At 60.2% G+C, this 22,978-nt stretch overlaps 5 protein-coding genes across 9 annotated transcripts in view; 2 read left to right on the forward strand and 3 right to left on the reverse strand.

Annotated features, from left to right (window-relative positions):
- Positions 1–2,442, forward strand: part of Axin1 (axin 1) — a 37,971-nt gene extending 35,529 nt beyond the window's left edge. For all 3 annotated transcript variants that reach the window (XM_027940375.2, XM_027940376.2, XM_071605620.1), the window contains 2 exons: positions 1,025–1,192; positions 1,754–2,442. In XM_027940375.2, coding sequence (XP_027796176.1) covers positions 1,025–1,192; positions 1,754–1,880 — 295 coding nt within the window. In that variant the 3' untranslated portion in view covers positions 1,881–2,442. The remainder of the gene's footprint in view (positions 1–1,024; positions 1,193–1,753) is intronic.
- Positions 2,443–2,640: 198 nt separating this feature from the next.
- Pdia2 (protein disulfide isomerase family A member 2) lies at positions 2,641–5,780 on the reverse strand. The gene is made up of 11 exons (XM_027940532.2): positions 5,405–5,780; positions 4,614–4,820; positions 4,412–4,545; positions 4,198–4,335; positions 4,015–4,131; positions 3,818–3,943; positions 3,552–3,749; positions 3,335–3,455; positions 3,081–3,262; positions 2,882–2,980; positions 2,641–2,767 (listed from the first exon to the last, which is right to left on the reverse strand). Exons 1-11 carry the CDS (start codon positions 5,778–5,780, stop codon positions 2,723–2,725), a joined length of 1,743 nt encoding a protein of 580 aa, XP_027796333.2. The 3' UTR covers positions 2,641–2,722.
- On the reverse strand, positions 5,765–7,721 carry Arhgdig (Rho GDP dissociation inhibitor gamma). Of its 2 annotated transcripts, none has more exons than XM_071605532.1 (6): positions 7,637–7,721; positions 6,761–6,940; positions 6,595–6,678; positions 6,355–6,413; positions 6,193–6,256; positions 5,765–6,113 (listed from the first exon to the last, which is right to left on the reverse strand). In XM_071605532.1, exons 1-6 carry the CDS (start codon positions 7,707–7,709, stop codon positions 5,914–5,916), a joined length of 660 nt encoding a protein of 219 aa, XP_071461633.1. In that variant the 5' UTR covers positions 7,710–7,721; the 3' UTR covers positions 5,765–5,913. The 2 variants fall into 2 exon arrangements, with proteins under 2 accessions (XP_071461633.1, XP_027796335.2); XM_027940534.2 differs by having other exon boundaries at positions 6,337–6,413.
- A 2,225-nt stretch (positions 7,722–9,946) lies between these two features.
- Positions 9,947–15,852, forward strand: Rgs11 (regulator of G protein signaling 11). Its single transcript, XM_027940663.2, has 17 exons — positions 9,947–10,009; positions 10,133–10,229; positions 10,306–10,356; positions 10,425–10,531; positions 11,191–11,242; positions 11,333–11,391; positions 11,750–11,826; positions 11,963–12,044; positions 12,701–12,769; positions 13,776–13,805; positions 13,882–13,943; positions 14,036–14,149; positions 14,249–14,364; positions 14,536–14,623; positions 14,704–14,842; positions 15,558–15,640; positions 15,738–15,852. Exons 1-17 carry the CDS (start codon positions 9,947–9,949, stop codon positions 15,850–15,852), a joined length of 1,404 nt encoding a protein of 467 aa, XP_027796464.1.
- A 1,768-nt stretch (positions 15,853–17,620) lies between these two features.
- The window catches only part of Fam234a (family with sequence similarity 234 member A), a 40,287-nt gene continuing 34,929 nt past the window's right edge, over positions 17,621–22,978 (reverse strand). The window contains exons 3-12 of one of the 2 annotated variants that reach the window (XM_027940530.2): positions 22,419–22,535; positions 21,913–22,101; positions 21,299–21,429; positions 21,002–21,134; positions 20,612–20,741; positions 20,002–20,142; positions 19,597–19,672; positions 19,234–19,389; positions 18,797–18,899; positions 17,621–18,718 (exon numbers count right to left, since the gene is read on the reverse strand). In XM_027940530.2, the coding sequence (XP_027796331.1) occupies positions 18,513–18,718; positions 18,797–18,899; positions 19,234–19,389; positions 19,597–19,672; positions 20,002–20,142; positions 20,612–20,741; positions 21,002–21,134; positions 21,299–21,429; positions 21,913–22,101; positions 22,419–22,535 (1,382 nt within the window). In that variant the 3' untranslated portion in view covers positions 17,621–18,512. The remainder of the gene's footprint in view (positions 18,719–18,796; positions 18,900–19,233; positions 19,390–19,596; positions 19,673–20,001; positions 20,143–20,611; positions 20,742–21,001; positions 21,135–21,298; positions 21,430–21,912; positions 22,102–22,418; positions 22,536–22,978) is intronic. The other variant, XM_071605531.1, reaches the window with a different exon arrangement.

Below are 22,978 nucleotides of genomic sequence, written 5' to 3' on the forward strand. Positions count from 1 at the left end.
TGCCTGTGCCCAGGCTAGGGTGTGTGGGGTTGCAGCCATGTCCCTTGAAATGGTACCAGGGGCTTTAGACAGGGCTCACTTGGTGTGGTTCATGGACAGTGTGACTGGCCAGAGCCAGGAACGAGGACCTGCCCTGCTGCACGTGGACATGGCCGACCTCCCCCTTCCTGGTTCCTGCTCCAGGCAGGCATAGGGGGCTCACCCCAACGAGGGGCATAAGGATGGGATCTACTGTGTAAACAAGGGACTGCAGAGCCCCCGCTCCAGAGCACTCCTCACCTGCTCCTTCTGTCCCTGGAGAAGCATGTCCATTGGGGTGGCACTTCTCTAATGGCTTCCGTGAGCTCTGAGAGTTCAGTACTGAGGAAAGGTCTAGAAACGCAGGTGCCTGGGAGCTTGGAGTGCAAAAGAGTTACACTGCCAAGGTGGCCCGTTCACCTGGGGGCAGGGAGACAAGTGCCCATTGTTGCCTTCCTGCCATGAGATTGGCTCTGGAAGCTTCTGGTGTGCCCAGCTCAGGGACCCAAGGCCAGGCCCTGTTGTGCCTGGGCAGCTTCTGGGAGCACAGGGTCGTGACCTGCCTTCCCAGATCTTGCAGCTGTGTGGCACCTGCCAAGAAAAGGGCCCACCTCCTTCTGGGCAGGATGTTGTATTGGCCTCATCGGCCCTGGAGGTTTGGCCAGCTATAGCCAGTGGGGACTTTTGCTTTGAGGTCTGATTGCCCTGTCCTGGCCCTTCGGATATTTCAAGAGCTTCACAACTTAGGTATTAGTCGGGTACTAGCAGGTGGCCACCTGGTTGTGGGGACAGCAAGTGCTCTGCCTGGCTACAGCAAGAAGCCACGTGTGGCGGGTGGGCACTACCTCCCACCAGGTAGCAGGACCTGTCCTGGTAGGCCAGTGAGGACTGGCCAGGGTGACTTCCATGTGGGCAGGGTCTTTGCAGGTGTGGAGCTGCTGAGCGAGGGCCCCAGCTCCCCTGAGCAGGCACCAGCAGGCCCAGTAGCTGCTACTCTCTCCTGTAGGACGAGGGCGCAGCGGAGGGCGGGCAGTGGAAGTGCCCAGCCCTGCGACAGCATCGTTGTGGCCTACTACTTTTGCGGGGAGCCCATTCCCTACCGGACCCTGGTGCGGGGCCGCACAGTCACCCTGGGCCAGTTCAAGGACTTGCTGACCAAGAAGGGCAGCTACAGGTAAGAAGAGGACCTGGGGCCTTAGTGAGGTGCCGCTGTGCAGGAAGAGCTGCTTTCCCACCTCCTCCTGCCCTCGTCTGCACCCTCAGCCTACTGCTCCCAGTCCTGGGTGTTGCCTGCTGCTCCACACTGGGCGGGTGGGGGAGTGGGTAGCATCAGGCCTGTGTCTAAAGGTGGGGGAACAGGCCCAAACAGGTCGGTGTATGTGCTGGGCTGACCTGGGCTCCAGCCTCACAATTCAGCTCCTCCCTGCTGAGGCCTCTGGATTCCTGAGAAGGGCAGAGGGTGGAGAGGGCCCTGAAAGCCAACCTCAGAGTCTGGTGGAGGCTGCCAGGTCAGTCTCTGTCACCGAGTGGCTACGGGAGGAGCCCAGCTCTCCACGCCCACCTGCTCCTTATCACAGCACCTGGGCCAGGCCACGGCTCCCAAGGGCTATGGACACTTCCCAGCAGGCAGGGAGCTGGCAGCACCACAGTGGTCACTGCACCATATGGCCACAGGTGGACGCAACTTGTGGGCTCTAGGAGAAACCCCTCTCACTGGCTGCGGCCCCATCCCCAGGTACTACTTCAAAAAGGTGAGCGACGAGTTCGACTGCGGGGTGGTGTTTGAGGAGGTTCGAGAGGACGCGGCTGTCCTGCCCATCTTTGAGGAGAAGATCATCGGCAAGGTGGAGAAGGTGGACTGACATGAGGCCAGCACAGCACAGCTTCGGAGCCTGGGGTCGCAGGGAGTGCCCAGCAGTGCCCTTGGTACCTCAGAGCAGTCCCAAGGCTGGTCTGTCCTGCCCAGGAGAGGGAGGCCCACCACAGCAATAGCAGAGTCCCCGAGCCAGGCTACCTGCCTGGAGCTGCAGGAGACCCCAGCAGCCCCTGCTGCCCACCTCGCAAACCCGCAGGCCTCACTGGTCCCAAACGCCAGTGTCACTGCTCCCCCTGGACTTGCCCCAGCACCCGGTCAGGCCCAGGCTGGGTGCAGGGGCCCCTGCAGATTGTACTTGTCACTGAGTGCCTTCAACATGCCCTCTCTCGCCTGTCACTGTGTGAATCCCGCAATGAGCACCTTGGGGCCTGTCTCTGGCTGCCAGCTCAGCGGGTGGGGACCCTCCTTTCTAAGGGCCCATGTAAATATGTACATTTCTCAGGCCAGGGCCAGCAGGGGGCTGACCCAGCCGTTTTCCATGCAATGACTTGTACAATGATCTTTTCAAGGTACTTGGATAGTAATGAAATAAAAGTTTTTGGAGCTGCCTTGTCTGTGGAGTGACTGACTACAGCTGATGGGCCCAGCTGAGCCCTGCCATCCTCAGACCCATCAGTGAAGGTCATGGTGGAGGGGGGCACTGCAGGCAATGGCTGCAGAAAGGCCTCACACGGTGCAGCGGGCCCAGGAGGCTGAGGCTGGCCACAGCCGTGCTGCCAGCCTTGCCAGGAACCACACACTCAGTCCAGGAGCAAAGCTCTTTATTCACGGAGCACAGCTTCTCCAGCCAGGATCACCTGCCACTTGCAGTTGGCAGTGATGTGGTGGCTACAGCTCCTCCCGGGGCCCCACACTGGAATTGGCTAGTGGCTCCTAGAAAGGGTCACAGAGGCCCAGCTCAGCTCTGCCCTCGGCCCACCCCAAGTCCTGCCAGCCCCGCCTGGAGGTGACCTGCCCAGGGCTTAGAACCCTGGATGGGGTGCATACCTGGAAGGGGGCTGTGGGTGCCTCTGCTGGCAGCTCACCCCCACTGTCCAGGAACTTGGAAAAGCTCTCCAGGTCCCTGTTGCCCTTGTATTCCATCATCTGGGGAGGAGTGGGAAGCTAAAGGCACTTCCTGCTACAGCCCACCAGCGTCAGCCTGGAGCCAGGCCTGGCTGCCCCAGCCCCAGCCCTAGCTCCTCACCTTCCGATCCCGCCCTGCAGGGAAGTACAGGAGCCTGGGGAAGCCAGACACAGTGAAGGCCTCCAGCTCGTTAGCCGTAGCGTCCAGCTCAGCAATGATGATGTCTTCGTGGTCCCTGTACTTCTCAGCTAGTGCCTCCCAGGCCGGGGCCATCTCCTTACAGTGGCTGCACCATGGGGCATCTGTGAGGTGTCATACTTGGTTAGCTGGGTCCCCGCATACCCACCCACCCACCCACCAGCCTCAGTACTCACAGAACTTGACAAAGACATTCTTGGTTTCGTCGAAAGCCACCTGCTCAAAATTCTTGCCCACAAGGGTCTTGACAGGCCGCTGGTCCCAGTCAGGGGGGACCTCTTGGCTTAGCAGGTAGGGCTGTGGGCCACGCCAGGAGCTCTGGTGTTGTGTGGGGAAGGACCCCAGGAGTGGTTGTGCCCTCCCTGCCCCACCCTGTGGCGCTAGCCAGCTCACCTTGAGTTTCCCACTGAAGACCATCTGGCAGAAGTCTGCCACGGAGGCTGAGGTGATAGGCCCCCCGCCAGGGGGTGCATACTTCTTAGTGGTCTCAATGTTAACCAAGCGCAGGGTGGGGGCCTCCTCAGCCTTGAGACCAAAGTACTGCAGTACGTGGTCATTGCTGTTATCCACGTCCACCACCACAAACAGCACCTGCCAGCAGAGAGTCCATGCTGGGCATCTTGCCACCATGTCACCCCTTCCTCCTGCTCCCCCAGTACCTGCCCCCTGAGCGGGGGAGCCGCCTCCCGGAAGCCCTCCAGGAGCTCCCTATGTGAAGCCAGTGTCTGGTTGACAAACAGCAGCAGATGGTTGAGGATCCTGGCGCCGAAGATCCTCCGGGAGGTCTGTGGAATGGTTTCCTGTGACTCCCAGGGCCCATCCAGCCAGCTCTGCACCCCCAGGCAGCTGAGCTCACCTGGTGGCTGAACTCCGTCACCAGGAGCATGCTGTGTGTGATGAGGAAGCGGGACAGGTCCCCCAGGTCCAGACCCAGCTCCTCATCCACTGGGAAGTCGGCCCGTCCTTCATCGAACTAGACACCAGGAGGGTCAGCTAGGGCCATAGCCCTAGCCCTGACCCCTGCCTCAGCGCAACTCACCTTCTTGAAGAGGACCACAGTGTCCTTGGTGAGGCCAAACTTCTGAAACAGCTTTGGCTGGTCAGTGAAGCCAAATGTCATGTCCAGGGCATCGCGGGCCAGGGCCAGGAAGGTGGCCACATCCTCATCCTCCAAGTCCTACAGGCCCAGCTCTTGTGAGGCTGGCAGGTACCACTACTGCTGCCCCCGTGGCCTGGCCCCCAGCCCAGCCTACCTGGAAGAAGCCGATGACAACCACGTCCCCGGCATCCATCAGTGCCTGTGCACCCTCTTCATCCTCCAGCCGGGTGGCACTGGACCCCACCCGCCGCTTTAGCCACTCAACGATGCCCTTGGCCTCCCTGGGGCCTGTGGAGTGTGCCCTCAGTCTAGGCAGGCCCCAGCCCACCCCACCCCAGGCTGTGTCTACCCCACACCTGTGTACTCCTCGGGGTGCGTCCGATTCCCATCACGGAAGAACTTGAGCGTGGGGTACCCTGTCACACCAAACTCCTCCGTCAGTTCCCGCTCCGCAGGCCCATCCACCTTGGCTAGCGTGGCTGTGACCGACTCAGCTGCTAGCAAGGCAGCCGCCTTGCTGTACTCAGGGGCCAGCGCCTTGCAGTGCCCACACCACGGGGCGACTGGGGGATGAGGCCATGAGTGCCAGGCCTGCACAGCCACAGCCCCTCCCCGCAGATCCCGAGGGAGCAGGGGTGTGCTGTGCACACTCTCCTTAGGCCCCACCCAAGCCTGGGCCATGGCCGGGCTGAGATCAGGAGTCAGATTCTCCAGGCCCCCAAGTTTGAGGCACAAGGGACAACAAAGTGTGGCTGGGGTTCCTGGGACACACATGGCTGCCTCCTGAGGCTGCCGCGAGGACGGATTTGACATTTATTTACTAGGGTGTCCACAGACCCAGATCCCCATGCTTCTGTAGAGAGCCTGCAGAAAGACCCTCCACCAGCAGCTTGGAGAAGTGGCCATGGGGCAGGACGTCAGCCTGAGGGCACAGATGGCCAAACAGGGTGTTCTCATGTCCCCTGGGCCTCCCCGCATAACCACCACCCCTCCACACTACATCCCAGAGCTCCCTGCCCTAGGGTGCTCCTAGGAAGCCTGGAGTGCTGGGCACAGTGCCTCTGGGAAGATCCCCCAGTCCACAGGGCTGGGGCTGGAGACCCTGGGTAGTCCCTGTGGCCCCCCACACACTGGCCCAAACACTCACAGAACTCCACCAGCAGGGCTGGGTACTCCTGCAGGGCCAGACCCAGGGTGCGGTGGTTCAACACCAAGACCCCATCCTCCTTGGGGACCTCCTCCCCAGGGGTATCCTCCAGGAGATCCTCTGAGGGTCTCTCAGGTCCCTGTCCCTGTCCCTGTAGGCCTGAGGCCCCCAGCAGGAACAGCAGCAGCACAGGCAGAAGCTGGCCGTCCATGGCAGTGCCGGGCCCCGGAGGTTGGGGTAGATAAGGGGACTGGGGACCAAGCAGCAATCGACACGTAGCACCTGGGCCCTTTCTCAGGGACGATAAAGCTTGAGAGCACCCCCTTGAGGGAGGGGGAGGCATAAAGAGGCCACACGGCGGGCAGCGAGACGACATTTAATGGGGCACAGCGCCAGGCGGGATGCAGGACGGAGAGAGGGCAGGGTCTGGTCACTGACCAGGGGCCAGGGAAAGCTTGGGGTCCCTTGCAGCAGTGGACAGAGGTGGGAACAAGGGCCAGAGCCAGGATTCAGCCCTTCCAGTCCTGGCAGACACGGAGGCCCCACTCCCAGGACAGGTGGGCTGTCTTGTCGTCGTCTGTGAAAAGGGACCTGACAACGTAGGGTCCCCGCACCAGTGCGCCCCTCGGAGCCTCCTCCACTGGAGTCACGAACTCGTACTCCTGAGCCCTGGGGCCATAACTGCCTACCATGTAGACAGCCCTGTCCACTGAGAGAGGGACAGGGTGTCAGGGCTGCCCTCCACCTACCCCACCTCACCCCCACCCGGCCCTCCACACTGGCCTCACCGCGCAGGCCCCTGCGGAAGGTGTGGTGCACACATTTGAGGCCACTGACGATGTCCTTGTTGACCTGTGGGACAGACGGCGTTAAAGGTTCCTCTGGGGCCAGGGCACTGGCCGGCCGGTGCCCCCCACCGCAGCTGCCCTCACCTTGAAGGTAACCTTCACCTGGTAATCAACACCCTCCTTCAGGATGAACGCCTGGCTTTTCAGCGCAGCCAGGTCCCCTGGGAGGGAAATGGCAGGTAAGCTCTAACTCCAGGGCAGGCTCATCCTGCCTCAGGAGCCCCACGTGGGGTGTGGTGCCCTCAGGGTTTCAGGATGGGCCCAGGGACTTGGGATGGGGCACAAGGGTCCTAAGAGGTCTCTGCTCCAGAGACAAATGGTGGTGGTCTGCAGAGGCATTACCTGTGAGGTCCATGGTGATGGGCCCTGGAGCTTGCTCCGAAATCAGCGTCAGCCTGGTCACCTGCACGTTAGGCAGGCTGGGATCTGAGGAGGAGCAATGTCCATAGCATGCCCTGCTGCTCCCCACCCAGGCACAGCCCTCTAGGCCCAGGTTCCAAGCCCATACCCACTACAGGTGGCAGAGTTCCCAGCAGTGCTCTCTTGTACTGGGTGAGGCTCTCGTCCTCAGGGTCCAGCTGCCAGATCTCCAGGGCGCTCTTCTTCCCAGGTGCCTGGTACTCTGGCACAGCATCGTCCAGTGCCTCCTCCAGTGGTGTTGGCCCCCCCTCCTTGTCAGCCAGGAGAACTGGGAGTTGGAGAAGGCATATGAGGTGCTGCCCCCAGCTGACCCTGGCACTGGAGCACCCTGCTGGAGCACCCCCACCTGGCCAGCTGTGCCTCCCACTGCCCAAAGGACTAGGAAGGAGGCAGGTGGTGGAGCTCAGAGGGAGGGTGAACCAGGGAGAGCAGTGAGGGCTCCCAGGGCACAGGCAGCATCCCACCTGCCTCTCCCACAAGAGCCCTGGTGGCTGGAGGAGGCTCCCAAGGCACCTGGCCAAGGGGCATCCTTGGGGCGCCAACTTGCTTCTGGCCAGATGTCCATCCAGGGGCCCTCCCTGACTCGGAGGCCAAACGTGGAGGAATGATGACCCCAAGTGGGGAACCACGGGGCTGGGACTACTGCTAGAGTGGTGGCCCCGGGGCCCTCCAGGGGGTCCCTACCTCTGGGCCCTTCCCATAATGCTCTAGCCCCCACCCATGGAGCCTCCAGACTAGGGTTCTCTGGAGCCCGAGCCCCACCTAGGGGAGAGACCCGTGCCTCCCTGACTTCACACGCGCGCGACCCTGGGCTTCCTTCCCCTTGCTGGTCGCTGGGAATCAAGCCCCCACCCCCGCTGGAGTCAGGCCGGGGCAACGCCAGGAGGTCCCCACGCGCCCCCAAAGTTGCCGCCAGGAAGGCCCACCGCCCACGTGGCCGCCACCCTGCCGGCCAGCCGCTCACCTCGGGCGCAAAGCGCCAGCCGGAGCAGCTCCAGCAGCTGCGCCCCCAGCTCGCACGCGTCCAGGCCCAGCATGGTGGCGCGCGGCCCGACGCGGAGCCGCCGCCCGGCTCGGCTCAGCCCCGGCGCGACTGCGGTGAGCTCATCCCGGCCGGGAGCGCCCCCCGCGCCCAGCGCCGCGCCCGCGCCGCGCGCCCCCAGCCGCTCCGCGGACCCCGCGCAGCCCGCAGAGACGCGCGTGTCGCCCGCACGGCGCCGGCACCCGGCCGTCCCCGCCGCCGCCGCCGCGGCCCGCCCCGCCCCGCGGCGCCCGCAGGAGCCGGGGTCTCCCCCGAGCCCTCGGGCGGGGCTGGAGAAGTGCAGCAGGTGCGTTCCCCCTCCCCCCCGCCAGTCCCCCGACTCTCATTAGCTGCAGGCGGCCAGGCCACACCTGGGCCCAGCAGCCCTCCGCCGCCCCTCCCCTCCGCCCCCGCGCACCGTCTGGGCAGCGGGGACTCCCGGGGCCACCTAACTTGGGGCGGGGGCTGGCACGCAGCCTAAGGGGACCTCGGCAGGCTGGCAGGCTGGTCTGAGCACCCTGAAGCTCAGTCTAGGCCAAAGACACTAAAGGATGTGCCCGCAGGGCTGGTTTTTATCTGTAGGGGCCTGGGGACCCAGATAATTCGGGAGGTACTGCCCTCTGGGAAAGAACCATGAAGAAAATAGAAGGCAGGCGAGATGAGGGGGAAGCCAGGGTTTCTTGACACCTGAGAGCTGGGGATGGGTGTTGGGGGTCAGCCAGGGCAGGTGAGGGGTGAGCAGACCCTCAGCAGGAGACAGACCAAAGGCTGGGTCTGAATAAAGGGGGTTGCCCAACACCAGATTGAGTCCCCTTTCTTAGACACCTCTACCCCATCCCCATTTCTGGGGACACCCAGGAATCAGACCAGAGCCCCACTGTCTGAGCAAGAGGCCAGCCCTCTGTGCACTCTGGCTGGGTCTTCACCTGGCCAGTCTTTCCAAAACAGAATCCTGCAAAGGGGCCCTGGGCGCACTGGAGACCCACCCCCTGCTGCCCTTTTCTGCAGGACTGGAAGTATTAGGTCACTTGTCTCCAGGGGGCAGCTCCAGCTGCTGATGGCCTATAGCATCCAGATGTTCACTCAGTCTCAAAGCCAGCCTGACACACACCCCACCCTTCCCCGCCCACATACAGTGTGTATGGGAGTGGGGAATGGGTGACCTGGGATCTAAGAGGAAGAGTTCCTGCCTATGACAGGTGCCCCCTCCAGCCCCCAGCTCCACTGCCCCATGTCATTCTGGACCTGCACTGCCAGCACTGGTAATGGATTCAGGTGGCCATGTTTGGATGCTCCTGGCCCAAGGCCACCCTACCCACCTCCCTCCATCTGACCTCTGGCACAGGGAGGATAAATATAACATATAGCATTTCTACTTCTTATAAAGGGCTTCCTAATGGGGCCTGGAGGGCCTGGGCATATCTCAGGAGGGGATGGCCAAGCTGCTGGAGAAGGGACAGAAAGTGCCTGGATCCTGGGAATCTGGGTGAATATGGGTAGGGGGTGTTGAGACCTCCCTTCTCCAGTAAACCCCTTTCTATAGTTCCAGGGCACCCTGGCTAGGATCTCTGCCTGTTCACCTGCTGTCCCACCCAATCCCCTGTGTAGTTAAGGGGATGTGGCCATTCCCCACTCTTCTCCCCAGTCTCTGAGAACCCCTGTTCAGGAACCCACGGTGTCACACACTCCCAGCAACCTCAACCACAGGACAACTCTGACACAGGGAAAAGCCAACACAGCTCCCATAGTGCTGGGAACCACGCGGACCAGCTCATGATCATGATCAGGGTCACACCAACCTGTGGTACCCACACAGGGCATGTGCGGTGGGTGCCATGGTTTGCAGGGAAACACTCCTCAGGCTGTCAGAGACCCTTCTGACCCCACATCAGTGACTGCTGCCGGTCCCGTCCGCCCTAGGGGACACACACTGGCAGCCTGAGACTATGGCAGGCCCAGAACCCTTGTTCCCCTCAGGCCCCTCCCCTGGTGAGCCTCTATTTGCTGGTTCCGCTCCAGGTCCGAGTCCACCCCCTCAGGGCCCCCTCGTCCTGTCGAAGGTGCGCCTCGCCCCACCTCCCCAGGCTCAGGCCAGGCCAGACCTGGGAGGGCATCCCTGGGTCCCAGTCGCCCCTGTCACCGCCCTGCGCTGCAGGCTCTCCGACACAGGCTGGGTGGCCAGCCTCTGCCCGAGGCCCCAAGGGTTAACCCAGGCGGGAGGGGCGGGGCCGCTCGGACGTCCACCGCTTAGGCATGGCCGCTAGCCCAGCGCCCCGTGGCTGGCGCCCCCGCGCGCAGAGGCCGCACCTCCGCAAGGTGGGCCTTCCAGCCCCTAGGGTCCCGGGGGGGGGGGGGGGACGCGCAGGGGCTGGCCTAGCCCGCTCCAGGAGCCCGGTCCGGGGGCGCCGCCGAGACTCCCCTCACGGTCCCCTCGCCCAGATGGAGCGGATGGTCGTGAGGATGCAGGACCCTGACCAGGGAGTGCGGACGCGGAGCCAGCGTCTGCTCATCACTGTCATCCCGCACGCGGTGACGGGTGAGGCGCGGTGAGGGCCCTTGGCGGGGGGGGAGCAGGGAGCCAGGCCTGCGCCCACCCAGCCTCTCCCGTACAGGCGGCGACATCGTGGAGTGGCTGGTCCGGAAGTTGTGCATCTCGGAGGAGGGTGAGAGTCGGCCAGCCCAGGGGCTGGGGAGGGCGGGCCAGGAGGAGCACTCACTCACGCCCCCGCAGAGGCGCTACACCTGGGCAGCCTGCTGGCGCAGCACGGCTACATATACCCGCTGCGCGAGCCCCGCAGCCTGGCGCTCCGGCCGGACGAGACGCCCTACAGGTTCCAGGTCAGGCCTTGCGCCCGAGCGACCCCGCCTGCCCCGCCGCCTGTCAAAGGGGACTCCGGAGGGGACTTGGGAGGGCGGGCCTGCTAGCGCTGGTGGGGGGTGTGGTGAAGTCACCGCTGGCGATTCACCGCCCCCTCCCCAGGAGGCTAGGATTGGAAGTGTCCCTGTGATAAGAACCAAGTTAAGGGTGGGGTTTCAGTTTCCTGGGGCCACTCCAGGACCCCCATTAAAAGGCATTACCTGCGGAGAACTCTGCCAGCTGCCTGCAGGGGATGTCCTTAAGCCTCCACCCCTGAAGAAGGAGGCTGTATTGGGGTGAGGACAGGATACCTGCACCTCAACGTGTTATTCAAACATGATGGAGCCCCCCTTCCTGCCCTTCCCAATCACATCCAAGAACCAGGCAACCCTAAGCTCTGATGTGACCACATCCAGGGCTTGGGCAGGCCCCCACCCCTACCCTATCCTAGGGGAGAGCAATCTGTGTGCAAAACCCTAAAGCTTGAGTCGGACTCAGTCCAAGTGGTAAGAATGGAGAGTGGTCCACTAAGCTCTTGGAGGTGGGCAGATGGCCAGCGGATGGGAGCTGTGAGGGTGAGCAGTATATGGGTGGAAGGGCTCAGGAGGTGCCTTACATCCTTACCCCACAACATGGCTAGACACCCTACTTCTGGACCAGCACTCTGTGGCCAGCTGCCGAGTTGGACTATGGTGAGTGTGGAGGACCTGGGGCTAGCACCGGGCCAGCTCCCAGGATTGGGCAGAGCTTGTCCCTCTGCAGCCTGTTCCCTGTCTTTCCAGCCATCTACTTGACCAAGAAGAACATACAAAGGCAGGGAGCCCTGGTCACCCATGAGAAGGTGAGGCCCAGCAGGCTGAGTCTAGCAGGAAGAACCCAAGCCTCACAGTCTGCCCCAGAGTGTGCAGCTCAGTCTTTGAGACAGTCCATACCCACTTTGCTCTTGCTGGGCAGGCCCCCACCCCACCTACCCTGAAGGGGCAGCTAAATGCTCCCAGAGCCAGAGAGACAGCCCCTGCACAGGGCCTCAGGGGTGGGCTGGCCTCCATTCCAGGTGGAAAGATCTCACACACACACACACACACACACACACGCGCGCGCACGCATCACTTGCTCCCTCGCTCTCACTGAAGAGGTGGAGTCCATGTCCCAGAACTGGGTATGCAAGGGGTCACCCACTGGAGACCTCATGTCCCCAGGAGCACTATGACCAGTTGCATAAGAAGATCAACCACACCTGGGACCTGGTAGTGATGCAGGCTCGGGAACAGCTACGGTGAGCCCTGTCCCTGTCTATGCCCACACCCAGTGACACCAAGCCTGGCAGTCCTAGAACCAGAAAACATCCCAGGCTCCAGGTCCTGAGCAGAGTGGGAATGGGGGGACTCTGCTTAACCTCCCCCTTCCTCCAGGGCTGCTAAGCAGCGCAGGAAAGGGGACAGGCTGGTCATTGCATGCCAGGAGCAGACATACTGGCTGGTGAACAGACCCCCGGTGAGTCCCTGTGACATGAGGGGGTGGGTTTGTTGGGCAGACATGGGGTCTACCTGCATCCTTGGAACCTTTCCTGAAACTCTGACTTGAGCCTGTAGGAATGACATGCCCTTCCTGGTTCTGGTGGGTGACAGGAAGCTGTCATTCTGTGATTGAGAACCCAGAGGTGACACACTCAAGACTGTGGCTGCATGCACCCCCAGACCACAGGACCAGTCAGATCCTCTCCTGGTCTAAGGGAGGGCTATAGGGGAGCCTTGGGGGACTGAGGCCTTTGTGGGGGCCAGGAGGAGCTACAACAGAACTGAGCTTTGGGGTGCTACCTGGGATCCAGCCTTCCCCAGACTCAGGTCCAGCAGGTGATTCAAGGCCCACTCTATCTGGGGAACCATTCTTAGGGGTGGGAGTGAGTAAAGAGGATGGAGCTCAGGATCAGGCCAGGCTTGGTTGCTTGCTCATCAGTTTCCACATTAAATGATGAAGAGCTTCAGAATTGGGGTCCCTAGGGGTAGAGACCTAACACCCCAGCTTACCTTCCTTCTTTTTTTTTTATTTTTATTTTTTTATTTTTAATTTTTTATTGTGGGTTGTTCAAAACATTACAAATTTCTTGACATATCATATTCCACACTTTGATTTTACCTTCCTTCTTGCAGCCTGGGGTCCCCAATGTGCTGGAGCAGGGCCCAGAGAGGGGCTCCAACAATGCCAATCAGGTGCAGATGGTAAGCGTCTGCACATACACCTGCCCTGGCACACACACCTGCCCAGGCCTACCTGCCCATGGCTCATCCCACCACCCACCATGGGACAGCTTGGGCTGTGCTCCATCCTCCCATCCCCCTTCTGTCCTTTAGTTCACCCAAATTCCCCTGATGTGCCACTCCAAGGGCCCTACTCTACTCCTGGTATAAGCCCCCTCCTAACTCTTGTGCTCTCTCCTCCCACCTGCTGCCTGGGTGCAAGTAAGTGAAGTGGCCCTGGGGGAGGGGAGGGGAGGGCTCTCCCCCAGACCAGGACTGTGCCAGGGAAGTGGGAGGGTGGCAAGCAGGGCTATGGCCGGCACCTGGACCATTCCACTTCCCTTCAGGGCCTCTGTGACCTGCAAACTACAGAAATCAGACCCTGGACAGGCAACTACTCTTACCAAAACCAGAGTCCAGAAAGATTTGTGTCCTCTTCCTGATGGAAACTGCTTATCTCAGGACCCTAACTCTTCCCGAGTAAAGGCAAAGAGCTGGGGAAAGCTAGAGTCTGAAGAATACATCTCCAGCGCCATACCTTGTGCTGGTTGTGGAGCATAGGGAGCCTGGGTCAGCCATCCTGCTGGACCTGGGGTGGTGTGAGGCCGCAGGTTTCTGAGATAGAGCTGAGTTCCCCAATGTGATGTCAGTACAAGAACTTCTCACGTATGTATGTGTTGTTTAAAAGAATACTTTAAATACCTCTGAAAATATGACAAGTTAAACATAACTGGGGACATCAAGGCCACTCGGAACACCTGAAGGTTCTATGGAACATTCTAGAAATCTCCAGACTAAAGACTCTCAGAGGTCTTCCAGGTTTAGGGATAGGAGAAGGGGCTTTTCTCTGAAAGAGTCAGGGATGCGGTGCTGAACCTTCCTCTGCCACATCTTGTGAGGCAGGAGCTCTGCTCTAGGGGCGTTGGGCAGGTGGGTGTCCAGTTCCGAGGGGAGACCTGCTGGTCATGCAGCCACCTGTTCCTTCCAGTCACAGAGCTTGGATTTCTACAAGCGAGAGGTAGGTTCTGGGGGAGGGGGGTTTGGGCGGTCTGTGCTCCAGCCCTGATCCTGACTCAAGAGTTCTGGCACCCTAGATAGAGTGGTCGAGGAAAGCGCTGGGCCGGACCCGGGTGAAGTCCTCAATCTGCCTTGAGGCGTGAGTCCAGGCGGGCAGGAAACCCCCAGCCCAGCCCCTTTCTGGACTTGCTTGCCCCTGAGGCCCCTCTGCACTGCCTGGACTTCTTCCAGGTTCCTGACATTCAGCCACCAGCGAGGCCCACATGACCCTATCCTGGCAGGATGTCTGCCCAGCAACCCCTGGGTCACAGATGACGATGCCTACTGGGCCATGAATGCACCCATGTGAGCACAGGGCCGTGGGACCATGGGTGTGCCTCCAGCTTGGGGGGCTGGTAGCAGTCAGTCTCCCACTTCCCCACAGCCCTACCCCTCTCCTCCCAGGGTAGCTGTGCCCACAAAGCTCCGTGTAGAGCGGTGGGGCTTTAGCTTCCGGGAGCTCCTGGATGACCCCATGGGGCGGGCCCACTTCATGGACTTTCTACAGAAGGAGTTCAGTGGTGAGAAGCCCCATACTCCCTGCTCATGGCAGGCTGCTTGAGTGAGGCTGCTGGCTGGCCCTTCCTCCCAGGCTGCCGGCCAGCTTGGGATCCTCCTGTCCCAAGAGGCCTTGGATCCCCATCTTGGCTACCCCTGGGTAGGATCTCTGACTTGGCTCTCCTGGCCCATAGCGGAAAACCTCAGCTTCTGGGAGGCATGTGAGGAGCTGCGCTTTGGAGGGCAGGCCCAGATCCCCACTCTGGTGGACACTGTGTACCAGTGAGTGTGGTGGAATGGTACTGGCTGGCCAGTGTGTGGGCATGTCCAGCCTGGACCCCCAGATGCCATCTCCATCCCAGGCAGTTCCTGGCCCCAGGCGCTGCCCACTGGGTCAACATCGACAGCAGGACGATGGAGCGAACACTGGAGGGGCTGCATCAGCCCCATCGCTACGTCCTGGATGATGCACAACTGCACATCTACATGCTCATGAAGAAGGTGGGCCCCATCTGGGCTCATGTCCCCACCCAATCTCATGGGGCCCATCACAGTGTTGGTTGCTTTTGTTACGCTGCCTGTTTGGATTTTGTCCCAAGTATTATCTCTAGTGCCGGCGTGTTTCCCCCACTCCTCTTGTCAGGAGCAAGGGCAGCCCTCTACTGTGTGTGCGGATTTCTACCCTGTGTGCCCCCAGTCCCCTCCCCCTCCTCTGTGGCTGGTGCTTCCATGTCACAACTCTATGCTGTGGTTCTCCAGTGTGCAGACCCCACAGCAGAGTCATGCTTGACCCTTCCTTAGTTATCACTTTAAAAAAAAAATAACAAGTTGGGCCCCAGTATTGGCCAAGGGTGGTCAGTGAGGCTTGGAAGTTGTTTTGGTTTGGGTGGCACTGGGGTGCCATTTTTATTTTGAGACAGGGCCTAGCCGAGATGCTGAGGCTGGCCTGGTTTACCTCTCCATGTGTGTGGGCACTGTAGCTCCTGGCTATCTTTTGTTGTATTGTGGTCCCACTAGATGGGAGCCAGGTCTCCTCAGGTCTGTCCACCTTGATCTGGGCAAGTCAGGGTGGCTGCTGCCAGCCCTTTTCCTGTCAGGGCCTCTGTGTAGGCAGGACAAGATCCCAGCAATGCTGGGTTGGACCCAGTGCCTCATACGTGCTAGGCAAGTGCTGTCCCCTGAGCTCCAGCTCAGCCCAGGATGCTGTCTCTGGCAGGACTCCTACCCGAGGTTCATGAAGTCTGACATGTACCAGGGCCTACTGGCAGAAGGTGTGATTCCACTGGAAACAAAGAGACGGTGAGCCCAGGAAGTCCCTGTGCCCACTGAGTGGTGAGGGCCCTGCAGGGAGGAGACAGGGCCTTCCTGCCACTTGTCTGGCCTCTTCTTGCCACAGGGTATTCCCATTCATGCGGAAGCCTCGGCTCTCGAGCCCCAGCCCTGCTCTGCCGCCCACCTCTGGGGAGCCCTCAGCAGCTGGAAGCGCTGCAGGTGGTGACGAGGAGAGCTAGGAGGCTCACCTCCAGCCAGCAACACCTGTGATGGTGGCCATCCTCTCCTGCACCCCGTGGCACTCGACCTGAGTCCAGAGGGCCCAGCCTTGCCAGCCTTTCTCCAACTTCTCCTTTCCCTCTGACATGACATCTCCTGCCCAGAAGGGACTGGTCCTGGGGAGGGATCTCACTGGCCACACTTGGCCAGGAAAGGACTTATTCCCAGAGAAAGGGGAGGCCAAGGCCGAGGCCATGTGGAGCCCCTGGCATTCTGCAGCCTTCAGCTCAGCACTGGGTGCCCTTCCCCACCAGAGAACACTAAGACAGCTGGCACAACAGGACACCTGTCATGAGATGAGGACGAGCAGGCTTCTGGGCCCTCCACTCTGCCCAGGCACAGCTCCCCCGCCCTATGACCCTAATCCTGCTGAGACCATTCCAGCCTCTTCCACCTACTCTCGTGTGCTGTCCATGGCACCCGCCCCAGGTTCAACAGATGACTCCATGCTGTCACTCTGACCCGGAGCCTCCCAGTTCCCTCAGGGCAGGTCTTTGCCAGGATGGCACAGCCAGTGTCCATTCTTCCCATCTAAACCTTCCTTTGGGCTACTGGTGTTATTCCCTCTCTGGTGAGGGTACCCTGCTTTCCCGGACCTAGGCTAAAGGCATGGGCTAGTTGCTTTTGAGGTGCCACCCACCCATAGGCCTGGCCCACATCCTTTCCCCATCCACTCTGGTGCAGAAATAAAAGGACCTCAGCCCTGCACTGGTCATATGCTGGTGAATGCACGTGGTGTGAGCACGTGAGGCATGTGTGAGTGAGCTGGCCACAAGGCAAAGGTCAGTGGGCATGGCTCAGGTGTAAAGGTGACCTCCCTCAATGTGCAGACTCTCAGGCTCCAGGCTGCGCTGAGACTTGGGGAGGTGGAGGGTACAGTCTGTGCTCTGGCAGCCCAAGGTGAGCAGGGGCCTTACAGGCGTAAGGATGCTGGCCAAAAGAGGAAACTGCCAAGGAAGCGCTCATGGGAGGGGCTCCTGGCATTTACACAGCACCTCCTGGGCAGCTGTGCCCAGCCTTCTCTAAGGCCCTGAAGTTGCAGGGGCACAGCATGGGCAGAGCCTCTAGGACCCTTGAGTGGCCATGGTCATAGTAACAAGTTTAGGAGGTGAAGACTGTGGTTGGAGGGAAGCTGGGAATAGACTCCTGTCCTCAGCAGTCATCAGGTGACCTGCAGAGCACCTCCCCCAGGGATGGCTCTACTGAAGCCCCTGGCAGTTCTCATATATGCCACTGTCCCTATAGCTCCTCTGTGCTCAGGTTCTGTAGGCTGGGTTGCCTTTATTTTTCAGGAACAGTGGACCTACTTCCTAGCACAACACCCAGTTGTTCAACCTTAACCCCACATCCCCACCCCAGGCCTTCCCAAGGAGAAAGAGGAGCAAGGATACCTTAGAGGCTACGAGACCAGAGCTGTATTTAAACCACAGCAAGCTCTGGCAGGCTCCTCATTTCCAGGCTGCATGGCATCTCCCTGAAGCCCCTCCCAGCCTTGCCCTGCCCCAGTGGTAGCAGGTGCTCACCCAGCCCTCCACTGCAGGCCCATGCTGGCCCAAGGCTCCTGCTTACATGGGGCTTGGTGCCCTGCTGATCAGCAGTTCTCAAACCCCAGGACTCGCTCCCAAGGCTGTATGGTGACTGCTGGGCCTGTAAATTCCTGGCCAGTAAATTCCTGCTTTGCTCCTTGGGCAGACAGGCAGATGGCAGGCTCACACCAGACCACAGGGCTCTTCGAGACAGTGCACGTTTATTCTGTAGTTTCTGTGGTGACTGGCATCATCAGGCTCTTTGCTACAGAGCTCAGGTTCTGGACTGGGCAGGGCTGCTCCTTGCAGAGCACAGCAGTTGCCCTTGGGCCTCAGGAGCGACAAGGCACAGAGTGAGTCCTACATCAGATGAGCACCAGGAAGTGGGGCAGGAGGTGCTCCCATGCCCAGGGACATGGGGCCTCTATTAGACAGTAGCTCCTGTGTGCGGAGGGCACAGACTGACACCAAGTGGATGCAGTAAGGACACCTGTGAGCTGTGGTGCAGGCCCCCTGCCCACCTGTAGGGGGCACCCCCACTCTAGATCCCTATTCCTCTCCCCCCATGGGAGCTGCTTCCTCTGCTCTGGGTAGGCCTGGAGGGCTGCAAGGCCTCAGGCCTTCCCCAGCACCCATCCTCTGATCTTCATGATCCCAGGGGTCAGTGCAGAGGGGGGCCCAGGCAAGAAGAGGAGGGGCACGCAGATCAGGCCTGGGAGTTGCACATTCTACAGTGGCTTATCTGGCCTGGGAGAAGCTGGCAAGGAGAGGGCACAGAGCAAGGATGCCATGCCACAAGGTGAGCTCTGCTCACAGCCCAGGAGGCTGCAGGGGCACCCTGGCCTGCTAAGACCCTCAGGGCATAGTGAAACCCAGTGCAGCTCAGTGTGCACATGGAGTGCTGGGTCAGGGGCCTGAGCAACCCCATGTACATCCTCGGTCGTGACCAGTAAGGCCGTGGCTCCCAAGTGGACAGTGGTCACCAGGTCAAGAGTGGGGATTCTATAGGAGGCTGAGGGAGGGGCCCACTTCCCAGGGTGCCTGGCTTCTGCAGTTGGAGTCTTTCCACGTGCTGCAGCTGGTTCCATTTATACCTAGCTTCGGTACCGTAGCCGAGAGAAGCGGTCCCTGATGGCCTGATCACTGTCTGGCCCGCCGTCACCCAGGCGAATCACCCTGCTGCCTGGGACAAGGTCCCGTACCTTGTGCTTGGTCACAGAGACCAGGCCAGGCACATTGGGGCTTGCTGGGCCAGTCAGGAGGACATAGGCAGCATGGCGACTCGGCTCAAACAGGAGCGCTGTGGGGGAGAAGCTGTTAGAGCCTCTCAGGGTCAGCCAGAGCAGACCTGGGTGCCCGGGCCCACGACCACACTCACCATCGAAGGCAATGATGTGGGCAGAGATGTTGACCAGCTCCAGAAGGACGCTGGGCAAGGTGGGGTGGAACATGTACAGACTGTGCTGGGCGACTCTGGGCTCCTGGAGTGAGGACCGCCAACAGGCCTCAACACTCCCGCTGTCCCCAGGCCAAGGCCACATCCTAGGCAATACTCAGGCCACCTTCAGGGATGCCTCACTACAGCTACCATGCCCAGAGCTGACACCCACCAGGAAGCCCCCCTTCCCAACCTGAGTTTGGTCCTGTTCCTTCCTGGCATCCATTATATCAGCTCTCCCCAACACAGAGCCCCCGTCAGCCCTAGGAGAATGTAGGGCACGTTCCCCACTGTGGCCCACTCCCACTAGGCTTCAACTGATTTGGGATGGGCCAGCCACCGATGGGCAGGGCTATCCCAAGTGTGTCCCCCCATACCATCTCATTGGTGCTGGCTAGTTCATGGAGGCCCCAGAAGAGGAAGGCCGAGCGGTGGTCAGCAGTTGGCAGACTGGCAGAAGGTGGGCCTCCAGGGAAGCTGGGGAGGGCCTGTCTCCACAGGACAGCCCCACTGCCAAGGTCCAGAAGCAGGATCTGGGGAGGGAGGGGACACTGGGGAGCACTGGGATAAACTCAGGGCTTACATGGGCACACATGCCCCTAGCCATGCCAGCATGGAGGCAGCTGCTCTCTTGGGGGCAGCCAGAACCTTCTCTCTGGTCTGAGGGCAGCTGCCTCTGGGGCCACAGTGTTGCTTCTCAACTGTGTCAAGTTGGAATCTCTGGAGGAAGTAAAGCCCACCTGTCTATCAGTGCCAGTTCCATTTTCAATGACCACGGCCAAGGTGTCTGGCTTGTAGTGGCCAAGGATGGGTTTTCTGGAAGAGGAGTAGAGAAGAAGAGTTCACAAGGGATCTCTGTAAAGAGACTAGGATGAAGGAAACACCTGGGGACAGTGTGCCACTCAGTCCTCTGTGTCCACACCAGGACAGGGCTGGAGATGCCCATATCTGGCCCCAGGACTAGGAGATGACCCTCAGAACCAGAGGTTTCACTGGCCCCGCTATAGGGGCAGGGCAGCACCATGGCTAGGAAAAAGGCCTTTGGCAGAAGAATGTGGACCCCTCCAGCCTGCCCCTCCACCCTCCTACCAGCCAGGGGGGTGGGCTGCAGATGCCAGGAGGGGACAAGGGGATAGACTCCATACCTCATGACCTGGACTTCACCGAGGGTCCACCTGGGTGTCAGCTCCTGTCCATCCAGGAGTACACAGGCCTCAGAGCTCACAAGGAGCAAGTCCTGGCCAGATTTCCCTGGAACACTCATCAAGTAACGGACTGCTCCAGAGCTGGACAGGGGAGCAGAAAGAAGCACACAGTCCCTGGGCTGCCTCACACCCCACCAAGCCTGTGGGGACTGACTCCTGCAGGTTCCCACAACATAGCCCCATGCCTCAGCCCCCCCAGCTGGAGGAAAAGCAGGACCCTGGTAGCTGGGGGGAAGATGAGCATCCCACCAGGGCGCTCTCTCCTGAACGGGACTGGACTCTGGTTGCCCAGGGAGGAGGAGGAAGAGGAGCATCCCACCAGGACTCTCTCTCCTCAAGGGACCCTGGCTGCCCAGGGAGGAGGAACATCCCACCAGGATGCTCTCTCCTCAGCTGTGCTTGGCCTCCATCTGTCTGTGTCCCTTTTCTGAATACAGGATGGTCTCATGGCCCAGAGCTACACAGTGGCCCTCAGCCTGTTTGGCTCTCTTGTGGTCCTTGCAGGTCCCAAAGCCCGACCCGTGGGACAAACACCATGCTCCAGACCAACCTGCGCAGAAGCTGCCTGGTGGCAGAAGTGTTGAGCATGCTCTCCCAGAGGGGGTCTCTCTTGAAGGGGCTCTCTCTCCCAGTCACCCTCTCATAGAGACCCTTCACAGAGCAGCTGCACAGGGAACTTTCTATTCAAAACAGAGGAGCAGGAGTTACCAGGGTCACCCGGCAGCCCCACACCCAGCATGCTGCCACCCATGGTCCAGGTGCTTGGGTCCCCTGAACTTTGGGATTAACCAGCACCTCTGTGACAGAGGGCAGCAGATGCCCTGGGGGCAGAAGCCAGCTTCCCTACATGCTGCTTTCTCCAGGGCGCTGAGCTCATCTGTTGAAGACCAGCACTCCTGTGAGTAGGAAGCGCCCCCTGGGAACGCAGGGGCCGGCATACCGCAGGGCAGGAGGATGTAGTGCGCGCCCGTCCGGGTGACATGGAGGAGCAGGCCACTGTCTCCGTCCACACCGAGGCTGCCTCTGTGGCCAATCTGGCGCCCAGTGCTGCCTGAATAGATGTACCCACTGACCTGCAGTGACAAAGGACAGTGGAAGAGAGGTAGACCTGGACCTGCAAGAGAGTCTGGGGTCAGACCCGATCCTCTCTGGAAGGTGGAAGTGGACAAGGAGGCAGAGAGGAGGCAGCATGGGGCTGGGACTGGGGATTCAGGAAGAGAGCAGTGTGGGCTGGCACCTGCGTGGCCTCCCGGGTAAGGATCAGCAGGTCTGGAGCCCCATCACCATCGACATCAGGCACCTGGAGCAGAGGGCTCAGGACAGAGGCATTCCCACCAAAGCTGCTGGGTTGGCTCCACAGGGTCTCCCCTAAAACCAAGCACACCATCACTGTACAGGTGTACACTGCAGACACCTTCCCAGCAACCTTACAATGGCCCTGGGGAAGTCATCCACGCTCAGGGCCTGTGGTCCACACATTCAGAAATGGGAACATGTGTGAATGGGCCTGACGTCCCGTCAAGAGGAACAGATACTGTGCTGAAGATGTGGCACGCCCACGTGAGAAAAGACGGTGGCCACTGGAAAACAGCAGTGTTACTCCTGGAAGACTTCTCTTCCTGGACTCCACCTGGAACCTCCTACTCCTGGGCACTGGGCAAGGGCTGCTCCAGAACACCCAGGGCCAATGTGACCCTTCCCAGCTGGGAGCAGGGCCTCATCTGGGCCAAGTGGCACCCACAGGTATAAGCTTCTGCCAGGAGAGAGTGCCTTGGAGCCAGATCCTTGGTCGGGGGCCAGGGCCTGTCCTCACCATGCCTTTCTTCTCCCAGCCCTCCACCTAGGGCCCACCTGTAAGCAGGTCCACTGCAGTGAGAGAACTGGGTCTTCCCACAAGGACACAGGCAGACGACTTGCCATCTGACAGCCGGGGCACAGCACAGTCCACCAAGGCCACGTCTTGGGCCACAGGCCTCTCCCAGAGCACGCTGCCATTGGCCCCTGACACGGCAGCCACGAAGGCACAGGGAGAGGAGAAGCCTGAGGGGAGAGACCACAGCCTCCAGTCAGTGGTGCAGCTGGCCCTCTTCATGCCCTGCCTGCAGCCCTGGGCCTGGGCCTCGCCCTGCTTCCTTTGTCTCTGGTTCTTAAGCTCAGACTCACAGCCCCAAGTGGGGTGATAGGGCTAAGCCTGCCCCCTTGCCTCTTCCCACTCCTGGAAGGAAGGAAGAGGGATGGGATGGTTTCCAGAATCCCACCACTTGCCTCCCCAAACACCACAAAAGTGAGAATGTGACCCAGAACAAAGACCCCTCTCCCTGTAGGGAGCCCCTCCTTCTCAGATAAAACCAAAATACCTTCGTCAGCGCAGGATTGGTTGGAATTGTCAGTGCTGTTGGTATTTTTATAAAGAAAGACAACATCTTGGATCCTGTCCCTGTTTATGTCTTCCATGGCCAGAAAGTCATAGGTAACTGAAAAAGAAGCCACGGACCATGTTCCACAGGCCATGCCTGTCTGCAGAAAGGTCAAGTCTAACATGACCCATTGCTCTGCTCTGCCTGCCACTGTGAGCAGGTTTTCCCCCCACACTGAAAAAAGCAGCAATTGTTCAGGAATGTGACAGGCCAGGCAGATCCTAGCAGGTGTTGACACAGGCAGGATGCTCAGGCAGTACAAACAGGTGCTTTAAATGCTTGGGTTTGAGAGGGATCCTCCTGGACCAGCTTGGGACCCAGACAGCCACACTCCATCCACATTCAGGCCTACTGCTTCCTTTTATTCAAAGACTCAAATGACACACTCTGTCTTAAAATCAAACAGCAGAAGAATGACAATGGGCCCTTAGCTTACACAAAAGCTCAAAACAAATCAGTCCAAAACAGAGAGCTAAAACTATAAAGTGCTTTACACAGGG

This window comes from Marmota flaviventris, chromosome 19, assembly GCF_047511675.1.
Source record: "Marmota flaviventris isolate mMarFla1 chromosome 19, mMarFla1.hap1, whole genome shotgun sequence".
Taxonomy (NCBI): domain Eukaryota; kingdom Metazoa; phylum Chordata; class Mammalia; order Rodentia; family Sciuridae; genus Marmota; species Marmota flaviventris.